The sequence below is a fragment of the Odocoileus virginianus genome, chromosome 6, assembly GCF_023699985.2.
Source record: "Odocoileus virginianus isolate 20LAN1187 ecotype Illinois chromosome 6, Ovbor_1.2, whole genome shotgun sequence".
In the NCBI taxonomy this organism is placed as follows: domain Eukaryota; kingdom Metazoa; phylum Chordata; class Mammalia; order Artiodactyla; family Cervidae; genus Odocoileus; species Odocoileus virginianus.
In genome coordinates, this window is record NC_069679.1 from 71,099,011 (window position 1) to 71,123,695 (window position 24,685).

The window sequence follows — 24,685 nt, forward strand, 5'->3', positions numbered from 1 at the left end:
GTCCTCTCTGACCTTCCCTCCTAGTCATCCTATTACTCATTCATACCTTTTGTCTATTGTCTCCCCTGGGTCATTCTACTTGGCACTGGAGAGGGAAGGAGATACTGAAGAAGCAGAGGCAGGAGAGGAAGTGATGAAGGCCATGTTGGAGGAAAAATATCCTGACAATTGTAGGCCAGTAGCCCTTCCTGAGCTTGGGAAGAGACACCTAAATTGTCCTCCCTTTCTACTGTCCACTCACTCGACCTGGCAGGCCCCGGAGCTCGGTGCAGGGGTTCATGCTGAGTAGGACACAGCCTCTGCCCTAGAAGAGCCTTCAGCCTGGAACAGGGACAGCTGGTAAACTCACAAGTACTGCAAAGTTGAATTAGGTCCAGTGGTTGAGGATGGATAGATGCTATCGGGAACACCAAGCTGGGTCTTCAAAGATTGGTAGATGGTTTCCAGATGGAGGGAAATAAGACGGAAGAGGAAGAGGCCTCCAGGCAGTGGACACATACACAGAGAAGTGGAACCAAAAGGGTTTGGTAGCCTCACATGCCTGAATATCCATTGGAAGGACTGATGCTGCAGCTGAAGTGCTAATACTTTAGTCACCTAATGCAAAGAGCCAACTCGTTGGAAACAACCCTGATGCTGGGCAAGACTGAGTGCAGGAGGAGAAGAGGGCAACAGAGGATGAGATGGTTGGATGACATCACTGACGCAATACACGTGAGTTTGAGCAAACTCCAGGAGATGGTGAAGGACAGGGAAGCCCCGTGTGCTGCAGTCCATGGAGTTGCGAAGAGTCAGACATGACTGAGCAACAACAGCAACATGCCTGAATGAGGGAGGGAAGAGGTTGACAAGACAAGCAGAAACTAGACCTTGAAGAAACAAACATGCTGCCTTTAGAAGCCTGACCTTTCTTCTGAGGTCTCTAAGGTGTCAGTGCAGGAAATTTAGGCAGGAAGGTAACATGGTCATATTAACGAAAGGTCGCACTGATGGAGGATGTTTGGGATGAAGCAGTGAGGAGGATAAAGGGAGGTTGTCAGGATTGGATGATGGGAGTCCTCATCCGATCCCAACCTATAGAAAGATTCCTAGAGGTCCAATGGCATGGCATCCACAGAAAAACATATTCTTCACTGCACAATGCTGGGCATATAGTGAGGGCTGGCTGGCTGACTGGCTGGATGAGTGAATGAACAAATGAGTGGGTGGATTATGATTCCACCATACTGCTAGTCTTACATGTGTTGTAATTTCTCTTCCTTCAGCCATCTACCTCTGTAAGAGGACAATGCAGAATAAAGCAAGGCTGGAACTGGCAGATTATGAAGCAGTAAGTATGATTATTTTCCAGGTACAGTGTAGGAGGAGAGTATAAACTACCTGCAGCTCTGACTCAGCTTGCATTTTCCCCTATTTCCTCCCCCCACTCCTTCAGACAGTGGAAAGGAATTCTCTTCTATTTCCCTTTTTTTGTTCTCAGCTCTTCTTACCATCACAATATAATCATATCTTTATATAAAGGACTCTCAAATCTCAGCAATGAAAAAAAAAAAACAACTCAGCTTAAAAATTGGCAAAGGACTAGAACAGACACTTCACCAAAGAGGACTTAAGTATGACAAAGAAGCACATGGAAAGATGTTCAACAGCCATTAGAGAAGTACATACTAAATCCATGACGAGATGCCGCTACACATTAGAATGGCTAAAATTAAAAGTACTTATAGTTCAGGTGCTGGTAAGGATGTGGTAAGCAACTGGAATTCTCCTATATTGCTGGTGGGAATGCAAAAGGGTATGGCCAGTCTGGAAAATGGTTTGGCAGTTTCTCCTCAAGTTCAACGCACACGTACCATATACAACCAAGTAATCCCACTTTAACATAACTACATACATACTCCCAGAGAAATAAAAACTTATAGCCACACAAAAACCCGTACACTAATGTCTGTAGTGGCTTTATGTGTGATAAGTCAAAGTTGAAAACAACCCAAATGCACTTTAACAGATGAGTGGTTAAATAAACTACTCTGCAATCTTGGAACAGAATACTACTGTGCCGTGAAAAGGAATGAATTATTAATCCAACCACTTGGATGAGTATCAAAGACATTATGTTGAGTGAAAGAAGTCAGTCTCAAAAGATTGCAAACTGTGAGATTCAATTTATGTGAAAAAGCTGTCATGAGGGAAAACAGATCAGTGGCTGCCAGGATGCAGCTATAAAGAGATGGCATGAGGGAGTTTGGGGGGTGGGGGGCGGTGATGGAACCATTCTGTATCCTGATTGTGGTGGTGGTTACCCAAGCATATACATGTGTTAAAATTTAAATTACTATACACCAAAAGAAGAAAAACAAATTCACTATATGATCATTTTTTAGCTTAATATATGATAATTTTTAAAAATTGCATCTTCATACCCAATTCACCAGTACTTGGCAGTAGATGCAAAATCTTAGGAGCAAATCCAATCCAGAAGACAAGATGGATGTCAGATGGAGACACACACTCCCAACTTCCCTCCTCCTCCTCCTTTTTTCACAAGGTGTGATTGCTTGCAGAAACTGGAGACCCCACAATGCTCATATCCACTCCCATTTAATAGAGACAAGGCATAGCGAACTTGAAGAGTCACAGATAATGTTTTAAATATTTAAAATTTGGGATTGCAAGCTCTTTCCCCCCAAACCAGAATTTGTACAGGTCACAGAAAACCTAGGATATTGGCCAGCTTTTCACAGGCCCTCCAGAGGAGGTGTCGTGGAGCCATGGAATGACTGAAGGGCTGACAGGCAGGAGAGGGGGCAACATCAGGGGCAGTGAGACTCCTCACCCCTGGATACCAGCATGAACAGCACCTTCAGACTCCCCCACCTCTCCATGTGCCTCCCACTCTCATGGCCTCAGTCTTCTGAAACAAGAGTGAGGCCCTGCTCACCAGACCTCGTCACTCGCGGGTACCTGCACCCAAGTCCACCCACCCAGCGAGCCACCACTCCCTTCTCTGCAGCGCAAATGGAATGTGCCTGCCCTCAGAGAACAGAATGGGTGCGTGGCCCTCCCCTCTTTGGTCCCACTGACATCCCAGGACCTGTGGACTGGCGGGAGACAGCAGTGCAGGATGCAGAGCAGAAGTTCCCTGGGAGCCTTGGGTCCTGGCTAAAGCTGGCTTATCCGTGGGTAAGGATAAATGTGGTATCTATAGTACCACCACCCCCCGATCTGAGGGCAGGGATAAATGTGCTGGGACTTTATGATCTCCCCAAGCATCCCGAGCCTGGCAGTTCTATGGCTCTGAGCATCCTAGGCCTCCAGTCCCAACCCCCCATCTACCCTCGTGTGCCAGCAACCACCCCTCTTCCAGAAGACTGCTGGCTGGCTCTTTGGGCACCCAGCACCAAGTGCTTTAACTTGGACGTGACTACATCCCTTCCCGAACACGACCTACAGGAACAACCCAGGGTGCAGAAGGACGTGGCCACTCCATCCTGTGTCTCCCCTCCCAGTAGTTCCCATGTTTTTTAAAAAGCTCCTAAATAGGAGTGTGACGGCACCAACTCCTAACATATTTTATTCTGTCTTCTGTTCTCTTGCCCTACAACATTCTGCTTTGGTATTGGTAAAGAATATGGCATTAAGATGTTCTTTCACTTTGAAGTTCTGTCTAAAAGTGGTTAGAAACTAAAAAAAAAAAATTTGTTTTCACAATTAAGTAATGTTATTATTTTATTATGTATATTATATAATTTCATTATTTTTTTCCTGATGGCATAATATCTTTGTAAAAACAAAAATTCAAAAAAAATTTCAAACAACAAAGAAAGCAGAGAGAGAAGCCTGCAGTACTTTTTTCTGTACATACATTTTTTTTTTCCTAACAAACTTGGATCACACCATAAATATTATTGTGTAAGCTGCTTCTTTCTCCAGTCATATACTGTAAGGATGTTGAGACTCTTCCTATAGCAGTAATAATAATCTAGAGTCTCATTTTTAATGGCTGTCTAGTATCCCATGGTATGACTGTAGCATGATTTAGGTAACTGCTTCCCAGTTGACTGACATTCAGGCTTTACCAGCTTTGCTTCCTGTGAACAGTGAAAAAAACAAAAGTGGGGGAAAAAAGTGAAAGTTGCTCAGCTGCATCTGACTCTTTGTGACCCCATGGCTATACAGTCAGTCCATGGAATTCTCCAGGCCACAAAACTGGAGTGGGTAGCCTTTCTCTTCTCCCAGGGAATCTTCCCAACCCAGGGATCAAACGCAGGTCTCCCACATTGCAGACGGATTCTTTACCAGCTGAGTCACAAGGGAAGCCCAAGAATATTGGAGTGGGTAGCCTATCCCTTCTCCAGGGGATCTTCCCAATGCAGGGATCGAACCCAGGTCTTGAACCCAGGTCTCCTGCATTGCAGGCTGATTCTTAACCAGCTGAGCCACAAGGGAAGCCCAAGAATACTGGAGTGGGTAGCCTATCCCTTCTCCAGGGGATCTTCATAACCCAGGGAATGAACCAGGGTCTTCAGCATTGCAGGCAGATTCTTTACCAACTGAGCTATTGGGAAAGCCCCCTGTGAACAGTGGCAGAATCAAATGGTTGGTTTTTTGAAATGTTTACACAGCAAGTCTTGGTAATAACTGAGTTTACATGTGTTGGTCTTCAACCAAAGCTCCTTTTATATTAATAATCGACTAATGGGGGTAATCAATTAGTTTTGGCATGAGCTCTATGAAAACACATAGCATAATGTGGGCTCTTGCCTGGCATTCCATCAGAATTAGGCGAGTCATTAGGGGACCTGTCAAACACCCCGCCCCCCGTGCTATGGTGCCACTCGGTTGCTCAACAGACTTTGAGAAAAGGCTTCTTCCCTCTCCCTCTAAAGGTGACCCAGAATGCCTTTTCTTTCCTATGGTTTTTGGGTTTTCCTTTCATGAACATCACAAACCTGGGCACTCCCTTCTTTCCCACTTTTGAATCTGGACTTTCAAAGTCATTAATGCCAGGTCCTCTGGGTTCTCCTTTTTGGCCAGCTTCCCAGCACCACCACCCCCCCAATTGCTATAAGACAAATCTTGAGAAGTCCGTCTTGGTCTTGGAGTCAGTTGCAAAGACCCCTCTCATTCCTTCCCTAAATCCTGTGTGAACAGACACAATCCAGTCTCCCAGTCTTCAGTGGTCTCTGTAAATGCGGTGTGAGTCATGTTCCTGTAAAACACACAAGAAAAGAAGACTTAATGGATGTGTAAATGAATATTAATAGTTCTGCTCTGTACAGCAGGGTCTGGTGCAATGTCAAACTGGGTTCATGTCCGGTGGATTTAAAGTAGGGCCCTGCTGGTTTTTTTGCAAGTAACCAAAATAGATGGCTGCCTTGTAATAAGTATCGATGTGCAAACTCACGATGATTAATGCCTTCTTGTTGATTTTCATTTCTCTCTAGGAAAACTTAGCAAGACTCCAGAGGGCCTTTGCAAGGAAGTGGGAATTCATCTTTATGCAAGCAGAAGCACAAGTCAAGTAGGTGAACTTCACAGGGCCCCTTGCAAGGAGAAAAAGACTGTCTGGAATTTAGAGGTGGTATGAGAGTGGGGTTTCCTTCCATGGCCAGCCATGGTTAGTCATTGTCTCTCTCATGACAACTACTGAGCAGAAATCAAAACAACTGAGCAGAAATCAAGGTCAGGATGGATAAGTTGCATTTCTGTCACCCATGACACCCTGAAATAATCTCCAAAGTGTGTGTTCCAGCAGGTAATGGGGTCCCTCCCAAACGTATAACTCTGGCTCTAAGAAGCTGTACCTAATTCCCAAGGAGATTTCCAAATCTTCTGTGCTCGGAAGCTGAAAAACACTAGACACACTTTACTTGTTGGTCTGGAAATTTCATCTTTCTTGGAAAACATACTGGAGTTTTAGGAAAGCCAACAAGTGGCCCCTCCTCCATCTCTCCTAAGGGGAAGGGTTCAGAACCAATAAAAAACAAGGCACAGAAGTCAGACATTTGGAGTCCAAGATGTCAGGTTGCTACTGATAAAACTAGTTATGGGACATGATTTTGGATCTATGACCACAAGTCATTGCCCTAGAATTACAGTTTCCCATCCAGGGCAGAACTGGGTATCTATAGTACCACCACCCCCCGATCTGAGGGCAGAGTCAAGCCTTGTAAGTTTACTGACTGCAGAGAACAGGTGTCCTGGGAACAGACTGACCCAGGCAGGGCCCAGATGGACCAACCTCAGCTTTATTTCTTTTTTCAAATGTGCCAATGAGTTAAATCAAGAAGAGATGAAAGGAGGAGAAAGTTGGAGTGTTCTTTCCATATTCTTCCCTCCCAGGGAATGTAATGGAAATTCCTTTCTCTGTAAGGAATCAGAAGTGAGCAGTGAATGTTCCCCAGCCCAGAAACATGGTCATCAACCAGATCCTTTTGATTCTGGGAAATGGGTTTGCTCAGGTGGGGTTCTCTCTTGGCCTCTTGTAATTTAGCTGCAGATGGAAGAAATGGGACGGAGGAGGGGGTGGGGAAGGGATGCTGAACTGGGAGGAGGTGACTATCTTTTCTCTGGGCACCACTTGCACGTGAGCAGCCCCCATGGGTCTTCAAAGGGCCCCTCCCCATGCTCTGGGCAGTGTTGCAGCCCATCCCCGGAACTGTGCTCAGGCTGATGACCACTCTGGCTGCAGCTGGAAATGATGTGAGGTCCTTGGGTCCAGTGAACTGTACCCCTCTTCTCCTCCCCCAGCAGCCTCTGCCCCCTACCCATGATTCCACGTGCCCACCCCCCCACCTCAGTGCTCCCCACAGCCCCTGAGAAAGGAGAAAGCAGGAGGGTGGGTGAGGGGTGAGAAGGAGGAAGAATTGAGCCACTGGGAAGAGAAGAGAAGGTGTGATTTACACTTTCAGGACCACACAGCATCATCGCACGCTATAAAAGGAGGGGAAAATACCCCTTTGTATATGTATGGCATTTCTCGATTCCCTATTTTGGTTAACTCTGTGATTACATTATAATTCTGGGCTGTTTAAGTACACAGCAATTATCACAAAAATCACAGGGTTATTATGACTTTATTTTAGTCTAGTAAACTAAAGTACTCCCAAGAGAGCCAAGAACCTGGAGTTACACAGCAATTAATCAAAGTTACTTTCTACTCAGATAACATGGAGTAATGCAGTCTGTTTTTTAAGGCTCTTACCTATGCTCCTGATCACAACATGAAGAATCTGTCTTGCAATTTGTGCCTCCCCCAGCTGAGGCCAGTGATATTTGCCTTCTGGATCTGGTCATACACCAGGGCTATTATTTTGCTTTTAGAGAATCAGATGGTTTAAGTGACTTTTAAAACACATGAAAAGTGAAAAGTGTGTTCGTCACTCAGTCATGTCCAACTCTTTGCGACCCCATGGACTGTAGCCTGTGCCAGGCTCCTCTGTCTACAGAATTCTCCAGTCAAGAGTACTGGGGTGGGTTGCCATTTCCTTCTCCAGGGGATCTTCCCGACCCAGGAATTAAACCCAGGTCTCCTGCATTGCAGGTGAATTCTTTACTGTCTAGCCACCAGAGAAGTCCTATTTTAAAACACATAACTGCAGCATTTTTGAAGACATTTCTACTGATTCTGAAGCTAAAGGAAACTTTCAGATTTGAGGATGAACGATTACAAGCCTATGGTTATATTCCTTCTCATAACTTGAATATGCAGTGCACTTTGATAAGGTGGGGGAGGGGCGAGCATGACAACAGCTAATGCAATTCTTAATAATCCAAATCTTAATAATTCAAATGGACAACTGCATTCCTGGACACTGAATAGGCTCACTCTATTCATTATACCTAATCAGTAATTTTCAGTCTAGCTGAAAACAAGCGGTCTTACCATGTGTGGGCTTCTTGAGGTTTCCTTGCGGGAACTCTGCACCCATATCGTACAGTTCTGCAGAGAGCAGGAGCCATGTAGGGGCCAAGAGCCCTATGTACACTAAGCTCCTAAAAATGGAACCTAGAGCTGGCACGTGGATCAGGAAGGAAAACAGAATAAAAAGCCTCTGATTTCCCTTTTCTCACTCTTTCAGAATTGATCGGAAAAAGGATAAGACAGAAAGGAAAATTTTGGATAGTCAAGAACGAGCCTTTTGGGACGTCCACAGGCCAGTGGTGAGAAAGCTCTGCTCGGATCTCTGTTTTCCAATTTTCTCTCTTCCTCCACTTAAAAGAAAAGACCGTCTTTAGCCACAAGGCGTCTCACTCTGAAGAAAGTTGCTCAGCTTTGTGAAAGTGGTTTTGCCATTCACTCAGATCATCTCAGTAGATCTTCCGGAATGTATATCAGTTCCCCCTTTTAAAAATGATTCATTCACGAAATATGGAATTGGAAATGGGGGAGCTGTGGGAATTCCACCCAGGGAACTTTGGGCCCCAAAGTTTACAGTCCTAAAATAAGCAGTTGCCATTTCTAATGTTATTCAATTACAACTTCTAGAGTATTCTCTTTCAAATGCAACCAGTTGATGTTACTCACAGTCACTGGTCATTGAAAGCACTGAATTAATGGATTCTGAGTCATTATCCTGGGAGAAATACAGGGTTAGTTTCTTGCAAGCCTCCCGTCACATTTTCATCAACCAGTCAATACAAAACCTTGTTTAAAGTGTGTCTCAGTTTAAAGCCACCTTATTTAGTGTATATTGTTGATCACTGACTTCAAACTCACAGCCAAGAGCACTACAGCACATGCCTGGATGGCACTTATCTAATACACCTCTTTTCTCCATAAAGCAAACCCTAGCCTTCCTGCACTTAGGAACACGAGACAGCATATCAGCACTGGGCTTCGGGGCTGTGTTAAACAGCCAAATCACCAACAAAAAACACAAAAAGGTGTAAAACACGGAGCTCAGTACACCATGAAAAGGATGCTTGTTCACAGCAAGAGAGAAAACAAGAAGGCACCTCACAGGAAACATGCAGGTCAGGCAGCTCCACATTTTTGCTGCTCTGCACATATGCACCAGTGACCACGAAGTCACCACGTGCATCAGCGTGGGAATTATAAGTAGATTTCAGCAAGTAGGCAGATCCACAAATACAAAATCCATGAATAATGAGATCTGATGCATTTCCAATTTCATATTATTAAAACAAACTTTGCATTTTCCTCATGAAATGAAACCAAAATGAATAAATTATGTCAGCCTTCCTCAAGTCTGATTAGAAGCAAAACCATAGCCTGCCAGACTCCTCTGCCCATGGAATTTTCCAGGCAAGAATACTGGAATGGGTTGTCATTTCTACTCCAGGGATTTCCAATCCAGGGATCAAACCCGTGTCTCTTGCATTTCCTGAATTGGCAGACAGATTCTTTACCACTAGTGGCACCTGGGAAGTCCTTAGGTAGCTAGGTGTCTGAAATAACAAAGGCTCTAGTAGAAGCCATCCACTGCTTTGAAAAATTAGTTTACTCTTATAAACTGTACACTGTACTGTCTACATATCATCCTTAGATAATATGAGCTACACTCTTTTATTTCACATGAGAACTCTGTGGAGGAACACATTTTACAGATGGAAACATCTTTGTAAAAACAAATTGTCAATGGCAAAATGGAGGTAATCATGTATTTATTATGTGTAACAGGAAAGACAAAGACTGGTTCTGAGGGTGTCACTTGAGCCAACTTGGACAGTATGATTATCACTTAGTAATTTATATGATTTTTTTTCTCAGCCAGGCTGTGTGAACACAACAGAAATGGATATCAGAAAATGTCGACGTTTGAAGAACCCACAAAAGGTTAAAAAGGTTCGCTAGTTTAGCTGAATTAAAATTTTTGATGGGAATTGCCCTTCCTTTTTGAATACTGTTCAAATAACAATTTACTGTTTGTAATTCTCCCGGTTTCACCCTTGGAAACCGTTTCATTCATTCTACAATGTTTATGGAGTGGCAGGTGTGGGCTTGGCTGTAGAAATACAGTGGCAGGTCCTACAAGTGAAAGTGAAAGTTGCTCAGTTGTGTCTGAATCTGGGACCCCATGGACTCTACAGTCCATGGAATTCTCCAGGCCAGAATACTGGAGTGGGTAACCTTTCCCTTCTCCAGGGGATCTTCCCAACCCAGGGATCAAACCCAGGTCTCCTGCATTGCAGGTGGATCTTTACCAGCTGAGCCACAAGGGAAGCCCAAGAATACTGGGGTGGGTAGCCTGTACCTTCTCCAGCAGATTTTCCTGACCCAGAAATTGAACCAGGGTCTTTTGCATTGCAGGCGGATTCTTTACCAACTGAACTATCAGAGAAGTCCCTAGTCCACAGCCTGGTAGGCATGAAGCAAGCCAGCAGGCAATGGTGGGAAGTTCAGGATGGTTCAGGAACACCAGAAGGGGGCACCAGACTAGGGGCTTCCCAAGGATTTCCATAGCAGGCTCAGGGGTACAGAGGTCCAAAGCATAAATAGTTCTTGACTCTGGAGAGGCAGTGGAGAGGAAAGGACACATAAGGAACTGTAAGGAAGGAGATCCCACAAGGGCCGGCTTGATACTTTGACACAAGTGAAAGTCTTAGTAGACTTAGATCTTCCCCAAGTCAAACCACCATCTCATCCAGCCATGAATGATCCTATGCTCATTTGTGTTTCACTGTACTAGAAGGGACAGTGATTCTCTCTCATCTATATAGGTGACATGACATATGTATCAACTCCTTCATTTTACTTACATATTTTGTTCTTCATTGAGTTATTGATACCCACTGTGTTATCCTATTTTAAAATCTTACATAAAAGAATCTTTGTTATTATCACTGCAATCAGGAAAGTATGCAAGTGTGTTGCTGTCATTTCACAATACTAGGGTAATGGAAGGCCAGAATAAATATATGACAAATTCAACATCTTCATATTTTTACATTAGTCTTAAAAGATCCTAATTTCATCTTTAAAGACCCCCTAATTCTATATTCCAGAACTTCATGGAGCCCATGTGCATCCCTATCTGAGCCTTCCATGATATTATAGATTTCAGCTATAAATTGTATCCTTCAGGGTTATATTTCTTTCCCAGAACAAAGAGTGTCTTTAATGTGTTTCTAACAAAAGGAACAGATTAAAAGTAGCCATACCTGTGGTTATGTGGGAAAACTGAGTCCAGAAAACTGGTCAGATGAAAAGGAAAAAATCTGAAACCCTCCCATCTCAAGTTTGTACCAGAGAGGCATAACCAATAGAAAATCTAGAGGGGGTCTCTTTGTGCATAATCTTTAGCTGTTCTTGAACCTTCTTGTATCTCAGAAACCTGGAGCATTTGATAAAAGTGCAGGCTCCCCAACTCCACCCACAAAGATTCTGGTTCAGTGAGTCTGGGGTAGAGTTCGGCAATGTGCATCTTTACCAAGTACCCAAGAAAATTTTTTGCAGATAGTCTATGGACCATATTTGGAGAAGCACTGTTATGCAAGGAGACCATCAATGAAAGGAAGGATTTTCTAATAGTGATAACCCAAAGATGGGACCAGATGTCTCAAGAGCCAGAGTTCCCATCACTGGAGAAATCCAAGCAGAGGCCGATGACTTATTGTCAGGATGTCATAGAGGAGGGCAGAGGCATCAGATGAGCACCCAGAGTAGCTGACCCTCTGGGCCTCCTTCAGCTCTTGAGGGCGCTTGATTCAATGTTCTCATTTCTCCTCTAGTCAGTGTACGGTGTGACTGAAGAATCCCAGTCGCAAAGCCCAGTGCACATCCCCAGTCAGCCAATCAGGAAAACTACAAAAGAAGACATCCGGAAACAAGTGAGTGAATTGGTTGCTGCACTCTCAAAAGGAGACGTGGCCAGTTTGAAAACCTTTTGAATGTTCACAGGGAGCTTTAAGTTCTTGGAAAGCACAGTGGAAGCAGCTGTGGGTGACTTGAACCTTCGAGCACTGTGTGTGAATAATTCATGGAGGCTCAAGAGGAGAACTTCTCCACCGAGTTGCTCCAGCAGTTAGTAGAAAAAGACGTAATGAGTTACCATAACACCATGGGCTGACTGCTGTAGTAGGGTTTTCTACAAGATGCTGTAGGAGCTGGGAGGGCGGGGTGGGGTGGGTAGGGGGCACTCATGTCACAGGGTCCTTAAAATTGTTATGCACTTCTAGAGTAAACCAGCTTAGGACCACCAATTTCACTGCTCTGATTCAGAAGGAAAGCTGACAAATAGAGCAAGCCCTACTCCCAATGCCATTTCACCATTACTTGGTTCCATGTTATCGTCCTCCTTGATGAGGAGTTAAGTGGTCAACCCAAGTCAACAGACAGTGGCTGGCTAATTACATTACTCCTTTCTGGGAGTTCACTGGTAATAAAGTGACTTAAGGGACTACTTTTTACATTATGCTTTACTGGCTTCGAGGGGGCACCCAAAGGCATAAACTGTGAGGTGCCTGAACTTGACAAGTTTATTATTGTGTGGGGGAAGGGAAATAGCTTATGGAAAATAGCTTCTCCAGGTAGCTATTCCAGGTAAGTACACTAAGCACATAGGTGTGATGTAGGTTTGAAAGTTGGGTGGGAGATCACTGGAGAATAGTCAAACCAAATAGTTAGGGTGTGTGGGTTACCTCCATGCTGCTGCTAAGCTTTGTAGAATATATACTATTTTTAAGTTAGCAATCACTTCTGGGAATCAAGCCTTAAGCCATAACACAGTACAGGAGAATATGTGATGTAGGCTAAACTGTAGAATGTATTTCTTGAGTGTGGTAAGAATTTCCAAAAGAGGTAAATAGTTGCTGGAGGTAAATAGAGGGCTGGAGAAGTCTGTCCAGAGGAGGTGTTTGGCTGTTGGTAGAAATACAGGATTTGGGTTCCTGAGGTGAAAGGGTGAAAATATCCCAATTTAGTCTTAACGCTTCTGTTCTGTCTTTCCCCAGATAACATTTTTGAATGCACAGATTGACAGACATTGTTTAAAAATGTCCAAAGTGGCTGAAAGGTATGTTCCCCCTTAATGTTGTTATTTTTCTCTAATTCAACAAAGAAGAAATGTTCTAGGGTTATGGCTGACGAGTGTGTATCAGGAGCAGACCACAGTCGTTTCTTAAACTGATGGGTGAAAAAAACCACAGGCCTGTTGGAGGACAGCTAAGATAACAGACCTGCCTTGAGTGATGTCAAGAAATATTCTGTTGCTAAAGCTTTTCAGGAGGGTGGCAGAGAGACCTTGTCAATCAAGGAAGAACGACCTTAAAAGCTACATAATGCACATTTACCTTCAGCCTCTTGATTAATTCAAATGGAATTGCTCCCTTTTCAGCTGTAAAACGCCCAGATTCACTTTATAGGGGGAAAGAATTACGTGTGCCCTTTGAGGTGCTGGCTGCGCAAACAGGGGGGACTAGACCATCAGGAGGCGTTCCATCTCCACCCACCATCAACCTCCCAACTGCATCGAGTCAGCTGTAAAGAAAATATTTGGCACCTGCAGCCTGGCTTCTGCAGGAGCCTTACTGCTACAGTCTGCACCAGGAGTCGGTTCCACTCTGTTAACTCATGGGAGACTTGGTTTTGTCAACGAAACAGTCTTTTTTTTAACTTTTTTAAAGAGGGGAGACCACCTGGGGAGTCTATATGGAATAAATCTGAGCAGGTAACCCCAAACCAGAGGTTTATTCATCCATATGCTACTGTTAAAGTGGCAACCAGTATCTGAAGGCTCAAGGGCTTAAGTTGGGTCTTAGTGTTTATTGGTCATCACAGTAAGGTGGATCCTTTAAGTCCGCCTGACATGGAGGGCTGGCTGTGTGTTCAACCTGTAAGCCTTTCCCTGCTGGCCCCTGGGTTCATCCACATCTTCTTTCTAGATAAATAACAGCAAATCAAGCCAAAGGAAACTCCACACACAGACGCCAAACTGGAATGCACACTTTGCCCTTAGGTGGCCAAGGACATCCGTGGATACGGGCTCATCTCTTTGCTGGCATCTCGTATCTATTCCGGGACTTCTCAGGAGTGTCACAGTTGACATTCTGGGCCAAATACTTGGTGGCAGGAAGCTGTCCTGTACATGATGTTTTGCAGCATCCTTGACCTCTACCCACATATGCATGCTCCGTGACTCAGTCATTTCCTACTCTTTGCAACCCCATGGCCTGTAACCCACCAGGCTTCTCCGTCCATGGGATTTCCCAGGCAAGAACACTGGAGTGGGTTGCCATTTCCTTCTCCGGGGGATCTTCCAGAGCCAGGGATTGAGCCCACGTCTCCTGCACTGGCAGGCAGGTTCTTTACCTCTGCACCACCTAGGAAGCCCTTGACCTCTACCCGCTAGATGCCAGAACCCCACCTCACAGTTATGACAGCAAAAATGTTTTCACACACCATCAAATGTCCCAGGAGGGGGCAAAATCAACCCCACTGAGAATTCCTGATATTCCTATTTTCCCGAATGCACGTGCTTGAGAAGGTTGCCATGGCTGGAGCTCACCTCACATTAGACAAGTGTTCTAGGGGTCACAGTTTTAGCCTGGGGGGCTGGGGAGCCTCCTCGGCCCACTATCATAATGTGGGGCTTTCGGAGTCCCAGGCTCTGAGGTTGCTTTTCAAGCCTCACTGTGGTTGTCTTCATCCCAGCAGAGTGCTTGTGAGTGAAACAGCTGGGAGGACCTCGACTCCCCTGGTGTCGTAGCCTGTGAGGAACTGCAAGCTTCTTTGTCTGTGAATGGGGGCCAGTAATGGCTCGGATCAGAGCCAGCCGTGGAAGGACACTCTATAAAGTCTGCAGACCTAGGAGATCATGTATGTGGATGTGTCTGTCCCTTGGTCTGCTTGCTGGGATCAGTGGTTTTGAGCCTGATCATCCAGGTCAGAGAGGGGGTTGACTGGAGAGTCTTAAGCCGTTGTGCTGGGAATTAGACTCAGTGATTCAGAGTGGATTGGGGAAACTGCATTTTGAATACCCTGTGGTGGACTGACCAGGTCTCTGAGGATTTGGAGAAGCCACTGCCCACCACGCGCAGCGACCTGAGCGCTCACATCAAAAGGGACACCCAGCCTGGTCTCATCTCTGGGGAGGAGGAAGGGCAAGATCCCAAACCCGTCAGCACGAGGGTGGCCAGCTGCGTGGGTGTGCGTGGCAGGAAAGGAGACAGCCCTGATGGGCGAGGGGGGCCTGGGCGCACCCATTGTTTGTTTACAGGCCTCACCTGGTACCCTCTAATTATGCTTGAGAGCCTGCTCACACCCCAAGAGATTATTCATTCCGACCCTGCCCTCCTCACTCCCCAGCCTGAAGCTTGCACGAGTCTCCACCCAGCAGAGATTGCATTTTATTCCCAGCAGCAGTTACTGGCAACTTTTCAATGTGACACAAGGGTTTTTCATTAGAGCCACAGGAAACCCCCAGATAGAGAGGAGGAGGGAGAGGAGACGGGTGTTAGAAGGAGATAAAGCAGCCTGGAGCCTTGGTCTGTCAGCGGCTCGGCGGGGGTGAGAACAGGGAGGTGGTGCTGGCAGCTGGCCTTGGGTGCCACTGCTCTGCTCGCCAGAGATGACAGCTGAGCTGTCTCAGGTGGGCGGACCCGGGTTCCCTGGACCCGCTCCAGGTGATCGTGGTAATTAGCCAGAAGCCGTCAGGCAAAGGACTGCAGCCCGTGGAGAACAGGTGCATGTGGTTTTCCACTTAGTTCTCTGAGAATTGAAACTGGGGAGAGGGCAGGAGGGCTGGTGATCATAAAAGTCCAATTCTAAAAAAGGCAGGAGTCAAGATTGGGTCAAAGGATGCAGCCAGACGCAGCTGGGAAGAGAAAAAGGAAACGTTGCAAAGTAGAGGAGCAGAACCACACAATGTAGGGGATGGAAGTGGAGCCAGCCATCTAGGTTTGGATTCCGCCTCTGCCATTTTCTAACTGTGTGATCTTGGGCAGGTTGCTTCACCTCTCTGCGCCTCGGTTCACTTCTTGAAAGGGGAGACAGCAGTGATGTTTAACTAACAAGGTTCATGAGTTAATCCTCTGCGAGAGATCTAATCCTTGGCACTTAACAACACTTGCAGTGAATGTGAACAATTATTATTTTCCAGTGTGATGCTTTGGAAAGGAGCAGAATTCAAGTACATAAAATGGCATGAACCTGCTGTGTGGTGTCCAGGGGGACAGAGGACAGGCCAAGGAAAGAGGCAGGCCCTGCAGATGGCGGTTCTTCCCACCTCTTTCTTTTCACTCTCAGAGTGAAAAGAGAGCCCTGCAGGCTGCCGAAGGCTGGCCCCGCAGCCTCCAGTCTGTGGGTCTCCGCTAGGCTGCCTGCCCTGGTACCATAAACCTGGAACCTCCGAGGAAGGAGGTTGGTTCTTCTGTGCAGACTTTCCTGGGTCATCTTGATTTCACCTCTTCTGTCTCACTGTCCCCATGAGTGGTCAAATGTCCCAAAATGCCTACATCACGGCCACCAAACTATATTTCTGGAAGCGGCACCAAAGCCCATCTGAAGTGTCACCCAGTTTTGGCTTCAGAAAGTATGGTCCCTGCACACACAAATGAATTTTCCAGACAAATAATGCTTAACACCTTGAGCTTTTCATTTTAACTATTTTGAATGTGAATATTGCTTAAACATGCCCTTGCCTTCTTGAAGAAAGGACACTGCCTTTCTGTTAAGTTTTCTGGATAATTCAGGGTCAGTGTTCATATATTGTACTTTAAAATTCTGTCAGTGATCAAGGTCTTATCAAAATGTTTCCCTTTCCCCTAGTAAAGCAAAAGTGCTGGTCGCTCAGTCATGTCCAGCTCTGTGACCCCATGAACTGTAGCCCGCCAGGCTCCTCTGTCCATGGAATTCTCCAGGCAAGAATACTGGAGTGGCTTGCCACTCCCTTCTCCAGGGGATCTTCCTGACCTAGGGACCAAACCTGGGTCTCCTGTATTGCAGGCAGATTCACTACTGTCTGAGCCATCAGGCCCCCAGACCAGTATGTTCTTTGAGTCTGTTTTTTCTTTTTAGTTGCTGCCTTGTTTTCTTATTTCTGTCAGCATGGCTTGTCTCCAGTAGCCCTTCTTCCTCTCTAATTATTCCTATTTCCAATATGTAGCAGGCCAGGTGTATCAGCTAGCTATTGCTGAGTAACAAACCACGTAAAAACATAGTGCCTTCAAACAAGTGACATTTACTGTTGTTCATATGGCTAGCTGCCAATCTGTGTGCCCACATGTCTGTGTATATATGTCTGTGTACACATGTCTGTGTGTGTATGTCTATGTACACATGTCCGTGTATGTATGTCTGTGTACACATGTCCGTGTATGTATGTCTGTGTACACATGTCTGTGTATATATGTCTGTGTACACATGTCTGTGTGTGTATGTCTATGTACACATGTCCGTGTATGTATGTCTATGTACACATGTCCGTGTATGTATGTCTATGTACAATGTCCGTGTATGTATGTCTGTGTACATGTGTCTGTGAGTGTATGTCTGTGTACACATGTCTGTGTCTGCTGGGCCACCCTCGTGTCTGGGTGCCTCTGTGGCTTGGGTTGGCTGCTCTACTGATCTTGCCTGGGATCTCTCACATGTTTGGTTCAGCTGGTTTCGGATGACCTCATCTGGGACCACTGGGCAGAGCTTTGCATGGTCTCCCATCTTCCAGCAGGCCAGTTTGACCTTGTTTGCCTGGGGACAGAAGGATTGCAAGCAAGAGAGCTGAAATATGCAGAGCTCCTTGAGCCTTGAAACGGGCATTCTGACACCTCTGCTCATTTTATTAACAAAAGCAAGTCACAGGCCCAGATCAGATTCAAGGACTAGGGAAATAGACTCCATTTTTAAAACAGATCTACCACACCAGAAAATCAAATAATCAAGTTCTTTAGTCTCCATCCAAAAGCAAGAGGAAAAGAGACTTCACGAAGTGCGCTGTTCTTAATAACAGGCAGTGAGCCTTGGGGCATATGTATTTCATTGTAGACTCTGCTCCGAGGCCCTTTTAGTCATTTACCTGTGTTTCCTCAATAGGTGAAATTGCCAAATAGATGAGGTCTTGCTCTCCTTTGCAAGAGTGCTCAAGGGGATCCACTTTTTATTCAGCCCAGCTTTATAGCACTAGGCAAACCAACTTTGAGAACGCAAAAATCTATATATTTTAGTTCCAGATTGTCTGGAACTATATTTTGCTATGTTTCTCCACCTTTAGTGGTACTGAGCTCTGACCAGTCACTGCCCAGGTCATGCCAAGCTGTCCCACATGGAGAAATAGTGTTGTGTGATTTTTTTATCTGCTCCTGCACTTAGCTTATCCTTACCTGATCCTTGGGAGCCATGGGTGCATCATAACCAACTGCTGAATTGATTTTTTTACCATCACCTTGCCTGCCCATGTCCGAGATCACAGCTGCCCCCTGATATTATAGCTGGTTCCTCCTCTGCTTCCTGACCCCTCTGTGATCATGAAATGTAATTCATGAAATGAGATAATGAGCAAGGGACTGCAGATCCTAAGGGTCTATTAAAAACCTGCTAGGGTGATAGAAGTCTGTGAGCTTAATGTCTAATGATACTTTCAGGGAGGAAAACAAAGGGGGCCGAAGAGGTCATTACAACATTGCTTTTATGTGATTCCAGATACTGCGGAGTCCTTGCTTCTCTCTCCCAGATCATGCTAGGTGATAGAAAAGAAAACACCAGAGGTTACGCTGTAGACAGGGTGCCTGTATCCGGACCAAGACCTAGAAGGGCCGTGATAACCTGGCGTATGCTCTTCTGTCTAAGGGGCCACATTCACCTCCACGGCCCTTCCCACAACCCGAGTTTCTCTGTTGCATATCTTTTCTCTGGGTGACCCATAATTAAGGAATTCCTTCTTTATATTGTCTTTCCTCCCCCATTTTCTCCAACATGAAGAAAGAGAGATGAATGAATTAATAAGAAGCAACCTTTTCTCTTCTGTGTCTGCAGTGCTGCTCTGCTTTTCATTCCCTTCCCTTTCAGATCCTCTTCCTGCCCGATCCCACTTCGTGCATCATCATTTAGAAAGTACACGTACCAAAGGGGATGCAAACTCACTCTCCTGTTCACCCTTCTCACATTCCGTCTCCAGCTTTCCTTCCCACCAGAGGCCCTGATTTCCTTAGGAACGCGGCAGCACATTTGTGTTGTATTTCTGAAGTCAGAATGATGGTCACTCTCCCAGAATGCTTTGTATCCCATGCCCTTGCTCCCCTTGAGTAATCACTTCCCACAGCTGCAAGCCAGCCCTCACTGCCCATTTTCCCTGGAGCCTGACAGCATCGCTCCTTCTTCCCCCTCATGTACTATGTACTGATTCCATGTATATACTTCATTCTTGGGATGCTGTGCAGGGAAAGAAACAGTCTTCCTTTCCCTGTGTTTTTCCTTTACTCTCACACCACCATGGGCTTCACCGGTGGCCAGATGTTAAAGAGTCTGCCTACAGTGCAGGAGACCTGAGTTCACTCCATGGGTCGGGAAGATCCCCTGGAGAAGGGAATGGCAATCCACTCTGGTATTCTTGCCTGGAGAATTCCATGGACGGAGGAGCCTGGTGGGCTACAGTCCGTGGGGTTGCAAAGATTTGGACACGACAGAGTGACGAACACTTCCACTTTCTTACACCACCATACTCACAGCTCTGTTGACACTAGATACGTGGGGATGTTTCCCCCCTCACCAGGCAAGTCTCTGACACCAGCTCGGTGTCCTACAATTTAACTCTATCTGACACTCTACCTGGAGATAGTGCCAGAGTTCAGTTGGTAAAGAATCGCCTGCAATGCAGGAGAACCCGTTTCAATTCCTGGGTTGGAGAGAGCCCCTGAAGAAGGGATGGGCTACTCACTCCAGTATTCTTGGGCTTCCCTGGTGGCTTAGCTGGTAAAGAATCTGCCTGCAATGCGGGAGACCTGGGTTTGATCCCTGGGTTGGGAAGACCCCCTGGAGAAGGGAAAGGCTACCCACTCCAGTATTCTGGCCTGGAGAATTCCATGGACTGTAGAGTCCAAGGGGTTGCAAAGAGTCGGACACGACTGAGAGACTTTCACTCACCCCACTTCAGATGCCAGTCATAATGGGCTTAGGTTCCCCACAGCTGCTGTCTGACTTGGCTATAAACCGGTTCCCATGACCCCTCTGTTGGGTTTGGTTAATTTACAGAGTGTCTCACAGAACTCAGGGGAACACTTTCACTTACCAGCTTATTAAAGGATACAGGTGAACAGCTGGACAAAGAGGTATGTAGGGGAAGGTCAGGCAGGGTCCCGAGCCCAGGAGCTCCTGTCCCGGTGGGATTGGAGTGCATCACCCTCTCTGGATGTGTTCACCTCAGGAAGCATGAGATTGGCCCAGGTGGCAAAGGGATGCCTGCCCGTGGAGCTGTCACAGCACTAACTCATCTCTTGATCCTGCTGTCAGAGTGCTCAGTTAGAGCTCCCATGTCTGTCCATTCTCATCTGAGATGCTGGACAGCTTGTATGGATGAAGCCTTGCCCACACAAAATGTACCACCAGCAAGAGATTTACAGGACGGTGGATGTGCACTGCCAGTGATGGTTGCAAGCATCTATCTTATAGTTGTGGGGTAATTGGAGGACTCTTGAAATGCTTTCCTATTTTCTTATTAAAAGGTCCTGAGGGCTCATCAAGGTCATTATTAGGTAATATATGGCAAACTTGTGTTATAGCCTGCCAGGCTCCTCTCTCCACGGAATTCACGAGGCAAGAATACTGGAGTGGGTTGCCATTCCCTTCTCCAGGGGATTTTCCTGACCTAGGGATCAAATCCAGGTCCCCCTCATCACAGGCAGATTCTTTTTTTTTTTTTTTTCATTTATTTTTATTAGTTGGAGGCTAATTACTTCACAACATTGCAGTGGGTTTTGTCATACATTGACATGAATCAGCCATGGAGTTACATGTATTCCCCATCCCGATCCCCACTCCCACCTCCCTCTCCACCCAATTCCTCTGGGTCTTCCCAGTGCACCAAGCCTGAGCACTTGTCTCATGCATCCCACCTGGGCTGGTGATCTGTTTCACTATAGATAATATACATGCTGTTCTCTCGAAACATCCCACCCTCGCCTTCTCCCACAGAGTCCAAAAGTCTGTTCTATTCATCTGTGTCTCTTTTTCTGTTTTGCATATAGGGTTATCGTTACCATCTTTCTAAATTCCATATATATGTGTTAGTATGCTGTAATGTTCTTTATCTTTCTTGCTTACTTCACTCTTTATAATGGGCTCCAGTTTCATCCATCTCATTAGAACTGATTCAAATGAATTCTTTTTAACGGCTGAGTAATATTCCATGGTGTATATGTACCACAGCTTCCTTATCCATTCATCTGCTGATGGGCATCTAGGTTGCTTCCATGTCCTGGCTATTATAAACAGTGCTGTGATGAACATTGGGGTGCATGTGTCTCTTTCAGACCTGGTTTCCTCAGTGTGTATGCCCAGAAGTGGTATTGCTGGGTCATATGGCAGTTCTATTTCCAGTTTTTTAAGAAATCTCCACACTGTTCTCCATAGTGGCTGTACTAGTTTGCATTCCCACCAACAGTGTAAGAGGGTTCCCTTTTCTCCACACCCTCTCCAGCATTTATTGCTTCTAGACTTTTGGATAGCAGCCATCCTGATTGGCGTGTAATGGTACCTCATTGTGATTTTGATTTGCATTTCTCTGATGATGAGTAATGTTGAGCATCTTTTCATGTGTTTTTTAGCCATCTGTATGTCTTCTTTGGAGAAATGGCTGTTTAGTTCTTTGGCCCATTTTTTGATTGGGTCATTTGTTTTTCTGGAATTGAGCTTCAGGAGTTGCTTGTATATTTTTGAGATTAATCCTTTGTCTGTTGCTTCATTTGCTATTATTTTCTCCCAATCTGAGGGCTGTCTTTTCACCTTGCTTATAGTTTCCTTTGTTGTGCAAAAGCTTTTAAGTTTCATTAGGTCCCATTTGTTTATTTTTGCTTTTATTTCCAGTATTCTGGGAGGTGGGTCATAGAGGATCTTGCTGTGATTCATGTCGGAGAGTGTTTTGCCTATGTTCTCCTCTAGGAGTTTTACAGGCAGATTCTTTACCCTCTGAGCCATCAGGGCATCCCCGAACTCAACAAGATCAGTTCAATGGCTCACCAAAGAACTAGAAACCAAAGCTTTTCAATTCGGTCCACTGCTCCTCCCACCCCGTGGGGTTACAGTCCGTGCATGAGACAGTGTGTTTAAAACTAAAAGTATCACAGGCTCCTTCATCTTCGTTTGATGAATAAAACATCCTGAACCTCTCAGGACATTGAAGAACCGGATGTGGTGCTTCTCAAACTTTTACGTGCATTTCGTTCACCTGGTGATCTTATTACCAGTGCAGATTCTGACTCAGTAGGTCTGGGTGGGGCCTGAGCTTCTGCATTTCTTACAAGCTCCCAGGTGATGCCTGTGCTGTGCTTCATGGACCACATTTTGAGTAGCAATGAGATGGAGCTGCCAACGAATTTCTTCACATTCTCAGAAGTAAGCTACTTGGCCGCGCCTGCTCTTTGCAATTCAGTAGCAGAAATTTTGACTCTGAATCTGCCATTACAGTGGACGCTGGTGACACTCAAGATGGCAATGCTTACGGGAAAGTTTTATTGTGGATTGATAACCATAAAAAGATTTATACCTGCTGGTGCAATAATTCCACTTATGGATATTAATTCTAAATAAATAACCTAAAAGATGGAAAAACTTTTGTGAACAATGGTGTTTTATTATAGACAGAACTATGTATACTAAATAAAGAAAAAGTCTATGTCTAATATAAAGGAAATTATTACATAAATTATAATAAATTCATTTAAGATACTAATAATATTGTGGACAAATATTTTTCTTCTCTCTCTCCCCAAAAGTAACATGTCAGTAAAGGAATAAAAAGAGTATAAACTCACAAGCTTAACAAATGAGTGAATGAACGATTTCCACACATTTTTCCAAGATCACAAATGTATGAAATTAAGGAGCATGACCACAGGCTTCTGTCTCTGTTTGTAATATTGTGTTTCTTTTTATTGGGTGGTGAGTTCAAGGGTGATGCTCTTATAATTTTATGCCAGAAATGTTTCAAAATTTAATAAAAAAGAAATTGAATGGGGACAGAATGAAGAACATTATGACCTCCTTGTTAGGGGTGGGAGAATTATAACAAAACCAGTTTGCCCAACAAAATCTGGCTTTGGTTCTTGAAGGCACCCAAGACTGGGAGGCAAGGAGGTATGGGGGTAACCCTCGAGGAATAGGTAGTCAGTCTCCGGAGCTTTTGGATCTGTGATTCCAAGCCCGCAAAGAGACCCTCTCTCCCCACTAACAACAACACAGGAGGTAGGCACTTTATTCTCTCGAGAAATTGAGTCCCATTAGCTCAGAACTCGGACACATCACATCATAAAGGGCAAGCTGAAAGCAAGAGAATTACTGAGTGAGTTGCATACAGGATGTGGGACCCCTGACCCCTCCCATGCCCTGCTCTCAGGAGCCAAATGTAGATGCCCGTAGGCCAGAGACTGCTAGCTAACTACCACACAGGCCAAATCCATTCCACTCCACTCCCTGTGTTTGCAAATAAAGTTTTATTGGAACACAGTCACACACATTTATTCACAAATTATCTGTGGCTGCTTTTGTGTCATAATAGAAGAGCAAAGTAGTTGCAACAGACACCATCTGGTCTGTCAAGCATAAAATATTTACTATTTCGGTCTTGTAGAACAAGTTTGTCTACCACTACTTGGGGTTTCTCTGGTGGCTCAGAGGTAAAGAATCTGCCTGCCTGTGCAAGAGACTCAGGTTTGATCCCTGGGTTGCGAAGATGCCTTGGAATAGGAAATGGCAACCTGCTCCAATACCCTTGCCTGGAAAATTCCATGGACAGAGGAGCCTAGTGGGCTACAGTCTGAAAGTGAAAGTGAAGTCGCTCAGTCGTGTCTGACTCTTTGTGACCCCGTGGACTGTAGCCCACCAGGCTCCTCCATCCATGGGATTCTCCAGGCAAGAATACTGGAGTGAGTTGCCATTTCCTTCTCCAGAGGAATCTTCCCAACCCAGGGATTGAACCCAAGTCTCCTGCATTGCAGGCAGATGCTTTAACCTCTGTGCCACCAGGGAAGCCCCTAGACATGACTGAATGACTGAGCACACAATATCCTCAGAAACCTAAGAAGATATTTCATTCATAAAATAAGAACTAGCTACTATGATAAACAAGAGTGAACTCTGGAAATGTAAGAAAGTGACAGTCCATAATGGAAAAAATAAAGAAAATTTCAGAAGAACCATTAGACAGGAAGACAAGGGAATAAAAAACAGAGAAAATTTAGGAATATTGGATTATCAATTCCAACATTTAATTTAAAAGAATTATAAAAAGAGAAAACCAAGGAGATGAAGGTTATGAAATTGCCAAAGACATACCATGAGATTTCTGGGAAATATATCTATGTGTATATATATATTTTACCTATTGATTGCCCATTGTGCACAGTAAATAAAAACTACCAGCAAGGGTCATGGGGAAATTTGAAAGCACTATAGCAATAAAGAGATGACTCTTAAGCTTCCAGAGAGAAAAGAAACCGAAACAAAGAAACCAAACAAAAGAACAAAAGTTAAAATGGAGACTGATATGATGTTTGTGTTAAACAGAATACCTGT

The 24,685-nt window shown here is 45.1% G+C and overlaps 1 protein-coding gene across 7 annotated transcripts in view; it reads left to right on the plus strand.

The window, feature by feature from the left end:
• The window catches only part of RGS6 (regulator of G protein signaling 6), a 595,863-nt gene that overhangs the window by 507,337 nt on the left and 63,841 nt on the right, over positions 1-24,685 (plus strand). For all 7 annotated transcript variants that reach the window (XM_070469576.1, XM_070469574.1, XM_070469577.1 and 4 more), the window contains exons 7-12: positions 1,266-1,330; positions 5,448-5,524; positions 8,085-8,166; positions 9,737-9,811; positions 11,698-11,796; positions 12,919-12,980. In XM_070469576.1, coding sequence (XP_070325677.1) covers positions 1,266-1,330; positions 5,448-5,524; positions 8,085-8,166; positions 9,737-9,811; positions 11,698-11,796; positions 12,919-12,980 — 460 coding nt within the window. The remainder of the gene's footprint in view (positions 1-1,265; positions 1,331-5,447; positions 5,525-8,084; positions 8,167-9,736; positions 9,812-11,697; positions 11,797-12,918; positions 12,981-24,685) is intronic.